The sequence below is a fragment of the Sapajus apella genome, unplaced genomic scaffold (assembly GCF_009761245.1).
Source record: "Sapajus apella isolate SASKATOON/1434 unplaced genomic scaffold, GSC_monkey_1.0 scaffold169, whole genome shotgun sequence".
Lineage (NCBI taxonomy): Eukaryota > Metazoa > Chordata > Mammalia > Primates > Cebidae > Sapajus > Sapajus apella.
The window spans coordinates 20,534-29,286 of NW_022437109.1; the positions used below are offsets into that span (position 1 = coordinate 20,534).

At 42.4% G+C, this 8,753-nt stretch overlaps 1 protein-coding gene across 1 annotated transcript in view; it reads left to right on the forward strand.

Moving 5' to 3' along the window:
• Positions 1–1,584, forward strand: part of S100A10 (S100 calcium binding protein A10) — a 12,287-nt gene extending 10,703 nt beyond the window's left edge. Inside the window, exon 3 of the mRNA XM_032267558.1 lies at positions 1,183–1,584. Coding sequence (XP_032123449.1) covers positions 1,183–1,344 — 162 coding nt within the window. The 3' untranslated portion in view covers positions 1,345–1,584. The remainder of the gene's footprint in view (positions 1–1,182) is intronic.
• Positions 1,585–8,753: the final 7,169 nt, after the last annotated feature.

The following is an 8,753-nucleotide window of genomic DNA, read 5'->3' on the forward strand; positions in this document are numbered from 1 at the left end:
TTTTTTTTTTTTTTTTTTTTTTTTTTTTTTTTTTTTTTTGAGATGGAGTCTCGCTCTGTTGCCAGGCGCCAGGCTAGGCTGGAATGCAGTGGCGCAATCTCGGCTCACTGCACCCTCCACTCCCGGGTTCAAGCAATTCTCCTGCCTCAGCCTCCCGAGTAGCTGGGACTACAGGCGCGCCCCACCACGCCCAGCTAATTTTTTTGTATTTTTAATAGAGACGGGGTTTCACCATGTTGACCAGGATGGTCTCGATCTCTTGACCTCGTGATCCACCCGCCTCTGCCTCCCAAAGTGCTGGGATTACAGGCTTGAGCCACTGCACCTGGCTGTCCCACACATTCTACCAGGCACTGAGAGTCATGGGGAGTTTAAGACTCCATCATATATACTCCTTTTGAAGCCGGTCCAATATACAACATCCAGCAAAGAGTATAGGATGGCATTAAACTGACCAACTCAAAGAATGGAAGGATTCTAGAAACATTATAGTCCAACCTCTTCAATTCATAGTTGATACGCGAAGGCCCACCAAGCTGTGTGGTTCACTCAGTGTCACACGGCTAATATGATATGAAGCCGCACTAGGTTGGCCTCAGCTGTGCCAAGAAGAATGCGAGCTGTCTTCTCCAAACCTAAAACGACCCATGGCATCATTAATACCCCTTTAAAATCCATAGGACAATGATCCAAAACTTACTCCCTAAATCATAAAGATCTTTTCATGAGGAGTTCTCTTTTTAAGGGATTTGACCATGCTATTAGGAATAAAATTTTAATAAGAGAATAAGTAAGCCTGGCACAGTGGCTCACGCCTGTAATCCTAGCACTTTGGGAGGCCAAGGTGGGTGGATCACCTGAGGTCAGGAGTTCAAGACCAGCCTGGCCATCAGAGTGAAACCCCATCTTAAAAAAAAAGAGAATGTAAGTTTAAACCACAAAATGAGGATTTTAGGGTGGTTCTTAGGCAGAATCTAAATATGAAATTACTAAAATGCTCCCTCAAGGCAAAAAAAGAAAAATACATTTAGATGACCTCCAAAGGTTACTTATGACCTAAAACAAGAGCTCAAATAATTGGGAGATGTGTACACAGCTCTCAGCAGTGCAGATCAAATAAGCTCATCACTGCAACCTTTGACTGATATTTCTTGCCTTTGTTCTTTTTTTCTTTTTTTTCAGAATCAAAAAGACCCTCTGGCCGTGGACAAAATAATGAAGGACCTGGACCAGTGCAGAGACGGCAAAGTGGGCTTCCAGAGCTTCTTTTCCCTAATTGCGGGCCTCACCATTGCATGCAATGACTATTTTGTAGTACACATGAAGCAGAAGGGAAAGAAGTAGGCAGAAACGAGGAATTCCCCTGGCCCTGATAACAGTTGTCCCAAAGGGTCACTTAAGGAATCTGCCCCACAGCTTCCCCCATGTAAGGATTTCATGAGCAGATCAGGACCCTGAGCAAGTGTACAAATAAAATCTAACTCCCATCTGATAAGCAGAGAAAGAAAAGTTAAATGCCAGACAAGCTTTTGATTTTTGTATTGTTTGCATCCCCTTGCCCTCAATAAATAAGTTTTTTAGTTCTGAATTTGAGTTAGAATGTTTGTTGCTCTTTCAGAAATGCTTGTTCCCCAAGAGGCACCTTGCCCTTGGGCAGCCAGCACACAGCAGAGCTTTCCCACAGAACTGGCAAAATGAGAAAACACTCTTCATTCAGGCTTGGAGTCTGACTTCTCTAATTGCTCTGCCCTTGTAGCTGTGTCTATATGAAGAACTCAAAGAATTGGGAGAAGGAATATATTTTCTAAGTTTACAGTTATTGGGCACAGTTTTGCCCAGTTAAATCAGTGCTTTTCTAGCCAGCACTGTGCATTCCTGCAATGGCTGAATTCATTTTTCATAGCAAAGTGTCAGCAAACCTAGGGCAAAAATAGAACCAAAGGAGAAGAGGGTAGCCTGACACCTTGGTGATAACATCACATTAGCATCTATTAAGTCAACTCCCAGATGTCAGGAAATATGGTAAGCATGACTCATACAGGGCAGTGCACTTTTGTTGAAAATGAAGTGTCAGTACTGATGTCTTAACAGATAATAAATGCAAAATGTTTCTCCCAGGCCTTTTCTGTGCCTGTTAAAAGGTTCAGGGTATATGTGCATCACATGCTATATGTTTATTAATAACACAGTACTCTATACTTTTATGGAGAGGTGATATATGAATTCCATGAATTGGCACATGGCATTGTTCCGAGTAAATAGGTCAAAGAAGATGGAATCTTTACTTCTATGATTGGACATGTCAATATAACTGGGGAAAACTTCCATCACACTCTGGGAAAAAGTACAACATAAGGTTCTCTATAATCACAAGGGAAAGCATGCAAAAAAGGACAGGATAGTTGAAAACTGGCTTTGATAGACGTTCATAATAAAATCAAAGTCAAGGAAAACATTCCAACCATCTTATTTTGTCTCAGTCAACAAATGAACAATGTAAAACAAATTATAGCTTTGCAGCTGAAGCATTATATGAGCAAGTTTACAAAGTGGGATTTATTACAGAAGTATTAATGCAGTATTAAGGAGGGGAGTTGACTAGTTAGAGGAAGTGACTCTAGATTGACTCCAGGAATGACTTCCAAATCCATGCCACAGAACTAGGCCACCAAGGAGCTGCTGGCTCAGGAAGCTGCCTGCTGAATGAGGAGCCATTGCCACAGCTGGCTGCTCCAGAACCACACAACTGTGGCAGTCTGCACAAGCAAACACACATCCCCACGGCCCTCCCTCTCTCCACACATGGCTGGGCTCTCAAGTCCAAGTCTCAACAAAGTGCATCTAACCGGCAGAGCCTCAACCACAAATTCCTAACTGCAAGGGACTCTGGGAAATAAAGTTCTAACATTTCCCAACCTTTGCACACTAGCGGCTGATTCTACCACAGTGACAATTCCTAATCCCACGTGAAGTCTTCCAACCTGGAGATTAAAGAAATCGTGGCTCTAAGCAAAGGAGGCTCTGGAAGATAACGTCTGTAATAGATACAGAGACAAAAAAAAAAAAAAAAACTGGCCCATCACAGTAAGGCAAACAATTTCACGTCCATGGGAATTTGTGTCAGCCCAGATTCACCCCTTTGGTCTACCTGCCTCTTGGGCAACTGTGTTTACTGGGTATTATGAAGATTAGTGGCCAACTCACAAATGAACAGGGAAAATTATAAGAGGGAGATATTATTATGCGCTCACGTGTCCTGAAATCCGCAGCAACCTTTCACACTCTAAGAGCCTCTTTTGCCTGAAAACAAAAGCAGGATTATCCAGGAGGAGGGGGGCTCTCAGGGTAGGAGAAAGAAAGCATCAACTCATCTTCACAGTGGGCATGTAGATTCAGAAAAATTCTGAAGCAATGTGTTGTTCCCAGCAGATTACCCCAGACTCTCATTCAGCAAGGTACCCAGTGCCAAGGAATTGAAAGATAACAGATAAAGCAGACGGTGGGCGTGGTGGCTCAAGCCTGTAATCTCAGCACTTTGGGAGGCTGAAGCGGGCAGATCACCTGAGGTCGGGAGTTCCAGACCAGCCTGACCAACATGGAGAAACCTAAAAACACATGGAGAAACTCCACTAAAAACACAAAATTAGCTGGGCATGGTGGCGCATGCTTGTAGTCCCAGCTACTCGGAAGACTGAGGCAGGAGAATCTATATTTGGAATGGATGTATATGTGTGTTGAGGAGAAGGGTTATGACACTTTCCTCACTTTGACCTCATTGCTCAAAACATTTAGTAGGGAGCTGTATGAGGAAAATAAAAACAGTATTTATGGCTTGAAATCCCATGTGGCTCTTTGTGCCAACAAAAACACAGAGATCCCACAATCTGACCTGCTGAAACTGCTGTCTAGGCTTCAGGGATTGCAGCCCAATGACTCCCAGGGGGCAAAGCTGCCATTATGCCAACAGTCATCAAGAGGAACCATCTGGAAAATTCCATTCATTCTGCTACATGGCTGAGTTGTAAAAAGTAGATCCCACCCCTCCCCACACCCAGTTATGAAGGAAGAATGAACAGCAGTGCAGAAAGTCAGTTTCAAACATGCTGCAGAGCTGACCCTGAAAAACAGATCATTTTTCTCTCTTGCACCTACTCCCTTGTCCAAGTCCCCTGAACAGCAGTCAACTACCTGTGATTTAATACTTTTCTACCTAACCCATCTCACTAGGAGACCAAGGACAAGTCTGCAAACCTCTCGATTTCAAATCTGACCAATTCGAAAGTGATTGTTCAAGTCCCTTCTCCAGCTCTTAACCCCACAGGGATCGTTGTGAATAGAAATCAATTCACTTGGCAAATATTGATAAGGGCCACTATGTGAATGGCACCAAGCAATGTTCTGTATAAAGGCAGGTACAAAGAAGCAGATGGCCACAGTGCCTGCTCAAGAAGATTACAATCTAGACTGAAAGATAATAGATAAAGCAGACGGGTGCTGTGGCTCACATCTAATCCCAGCATTTTGGGAGGCCGAGGCGAGTAGATCACCTGAGGTCGGGAGTTCCGGACCAGCCTGACCAACATGGAGAAACCCCGTCTCTACTAAAAATACAAAATTATCCAGGCATGGTGGCACATGCCTGTAATCCCAGCTACTCAGGAGGCTGAGGCAGGAGAATCACTTGAACCTAGGAGGCAGAGGTTGCGGTGAGCCAAGATCGTGCCATTGCACTCCAGCCTGGGCAACAAGAGTGAAACTCCATCTCAAAAAAAAACAATAATAATAGATAAAGCAGACAAAAAGTTACCTAACAACAGAGCACTGGCAAGGGTGACATGTGATAGGCACCTCTGGTCACTGTTGATATGTATGTAATTTATACAACCTTTCAGTAAGGCCAAAGTTGGCAATATGCACCTGCATCCTTTAATGTGTGTTTTTTGGGACCCACTATTTCTAGTCCTAAGAATTTCTCTTGGCAAAGTAATCAAAGATACTTAAAATATTCGTATACAAAGATATTTGATGCAGCATTATTCAGAATAGCTAAAACCTAAAGAAAACCTCAATGTCCAGCAATAGGGCAATAGGGTCATGGCTAAACAAGTTATGTTTAGATTGTTTAGATGTACATGGAATGCTATATGGCCCATCAAAATCACTTTGAAAAATATTAAATGAGATGGAGAAATGTCTATGTAAAGTAAAGCAGACTGCAAAATTGGTATATAATAGGATTCCTTTCTTTTCTAAATATGCATGTCTGCTTGAATGCATGCCTGCACACACACAGATAGAGAGACAGACAGAGAGGCTAAAGGGAATACACCCCGCTGTGTTTAGGTTCCAGAGTAGGAGTTACTGGCTGGGGAAATTGTTGCTCCAGAAAGATGTTTATGAGAGGATTTTAATTTTCTTTATATACAGTGCTATGTCATCTAAATTTTCTATACAATTCTTTCCAAGCCCATCTACATGTACCTGCACTTTCACAATCCATAAAATTTTAAATGATATATTTTGAAAGAGCATGTGTATTTATTGAGGGTCTACCATGAGTCAGGACCTGTATGAGGACTTTTTAAGCATTCATCTTACTTGGACCTCCTAATAACCCTATTAAGGTATTATAATACTATAATACCCATTTTACAGATGACAAAACTAAGACTTAAACTCCTCAAAGTCCCACAGCACTTATTGTTTCAAGATTTAAACCCAGATATCAAGATAGTCTCTCTATCTGTGTTATTCTTTCAAAAAAGTAAGAGATTTTGTGGGTTGGATGAGGCTAGGCAGAGAAGATTTTGTGTAAGAGGTAAGATGTTATCTGGTCTTTGAAGATTGGAAGCAATTTGGATTTAGATTCAGCTAACATTAATTGAGCTCTCACTACATTGCAGGCTCTGTTCTAGTGCTTTACCAGCATTAACTCATTTGTCCCTCCCAACAACTACGAGGTAGCTACTATTACTGCTTCTACTTTACAGGTGATTTGACCAAGGTGGAGGCAGGATCTGAAGACAGGCCGTCTAAGATCTTAGCCACGCTTCTCTGCTGCATCCCTGGACATAGTAATGATGGGATGTCCAGGACGCAGAATACTCAGGAGGCCATGTAGAATCCAGCATGTCTAAATCCAGCACGCACACATGCCTGTGTGTTCCCGGCAGAAAGTGTGTGTAGGTGGGATAGGGCAGGCATGAGGTGTTAACGAAATGATAAATGAAAATAACAAAGGATATGTTGTGGATGAGGCTGCTCAATAAAAATCTCGACAGGTCCAGGTTTGGGTTATTACTACTTCTTTGGGAAAAAGAGATGGCCCTTGTCTAAAAGGAGACAATCAGATAGTCAGTAGTTCCCGTGAATGTTCAACCCACTTTTCTCCATTGCTCACATTCCAATCACATTCTGGCCACAAAAGATAAAGCAGGGTGGGGATTCACATTTAGCTTTCTGAGAAGGAAAAAAATGTGACCTCTGGCAAGCCAAGCCAAAATTGAGAGGGAAAAAGAATCCAGATGATAGGGCCACAGCGTCCAGGTGAGAAAGGCCTCTGATAGAACATTAGTTCATCTGGTTTCCCCCTGAGATTCCAACGCATCTGGAAAATGGTATGTTCACTCTAACGGGAGCTCCTATATATTTTTTAAATGCACGAAGGTGGGAATTAGCTGGGCGTGCTGGTGCATGCCTGTATTCCCAGCTACTTGGTAGGCTGAGGCAGGAGAATCGCTTGAACCCAGGAAGTGGAGATTGCAGTGAGCCAAGATCTTGACACTGTACTCCAGACTGGCGACAGAGTGAGACTCCATCTCAGAGAAAAAATAATAAATGCATGAAAGTGGGCAAAGTCTGGAAGGAGTTATATAAAATGAAAATAAATTTCATAACTTGAAACTAGTCATGTTATCAACATTTTCTTTAACATCGTTACATTGCCCTTTCAACAAGGGGGGAAATAATTTCAGTTAGCTCTCTGGACACAGAACTCGACCTGCTCAGTGGAAAAATCATATTTGCCATGTTACCCAAAGCAGCTAATCGATGAGTAGCCCCTGCATTGCGGGCTCTTCCTGCAAAAGCTCAGGCTACTCCCTTCAATCTCTTCTGGGCATTTCCATTAAGGCTCTGATGAGCATGAAGAGCACTTAGCCTCAAGCCTATTTTTCTAGAAGGAGGAGGGGAGTGACTCAGCTTTGCTCTCTGCAGGGATGGTGACTCTGCTCTGTCCTGCCCCACTCTGGGACGGGACAGCACGGTGAGTCAGTGCACAGAGCCAAGTGTCTTGGTCATATTACAAATTTACAAATTGAAATTTCCCTTCAATGATGTGATTTAAAGCACCATAGAAAGTTGCAAATTACATAGAAAATGTGGTCACTGGCATACAAAGTTTATAGTCTCGTGCAATAAGACTGCATTGAAAGCAACAATACTTGACAATATATGCGAGTTAAAAGAATATCAGTGAGTGGCAAATGCTGGTGTTAGCCCTGCAGGTTCGGGGTTGTGTAAAAGGAGGATCCAGGTGGAAAAGAACAGACAGGAAGATCCACTATGGGAAAGGCAGTGTTGGGAGGACGAGGCGTCTGGCCTGACCCAGACGAGCCTTACTATTGGATGGCGGATGCGCATGAACTGGGTCTGTAGCTAATGGTATTTGCACAAAGGGGTGACATTTCAGCACAATTAATCTGACCCAAATGGCAGACATGGGACAGGATAGAGAGGAGAGTACCAGTTAACAGTCTACTGTTCATTGTGTTCATTGAGCAGTTATGAAAAAAACTGAGGAAGATCTCAATGCGCTTATTTGAAAAGATTTCCAAGATACAATGGGAGAGTGAAAAATAAAGTACAGAACAGTATGTGTCTGCCTGTCTATTAAACCACCACTTGGGAGCAAATGATACTCAAGAATTATGCCCTTAATTGCTTTAATATGCAAAAAACATCCCCAGAAGAATATATAAGAAACTCATACAACAAATGTTTCCCTGAAGAAAAGGAGGGTGGGGGAGGAGGAATGGTGAAGAGTACGAATTCTTTTGTGCCACTAGAATTTGAATCCATGAAAAGTTACACAAAAATTTAATGGCCTGGTGCAGTGGCTCGTGCTTGTAATCCCAATACTTTGGAAGGCCAAGGCAGGGGGACTGCTTGAGTTCAGGAGTTGGGGACCAGCCTGGGGAAGGGAATACAGCAAAACCTCATCTCTACTAAAAAAAAAAAAAAAAAAAAAAAAAATGGAGTGTGATGGAGCATGCCTTGTGGTCCCAGCTGCTCCAGGAGCTGAGACAGAGGATTACTTGCGCTGAGCAGTTCGAGACTGCAGTGAACTATGTGGCACCACTGCACTCCAGCCCGAGTGACAGAGTAAGACCTTGTCTCAAGAAAACAAAGAACAAATAAAGTTATAATGTTTAACATAATTCATAGCTTTTAAAATATTTTTTAAAACTTTTACTAAACGAGTATTGTTTTAATATTTGTATATTAATGTGATTTTTAAAGATTTTAAGTGCATATGGTAACAATTCATGCGAAGAGAAGCTAAAGTTTGGATGAGGGTACTGCAGCAGGAATGGAAGCATGAGGCAGATGCAAAACATCATCTCCAGGGTCCTTATTAAGCCCGTGTTAATCTATGGACCACACATTCTGCTGAGCTCTTAATATGCTTTATCTCATTTAATCCTCATGGTGACTCTTTGAGTTGAATATTCTTATTGGCCCCACATTACAAA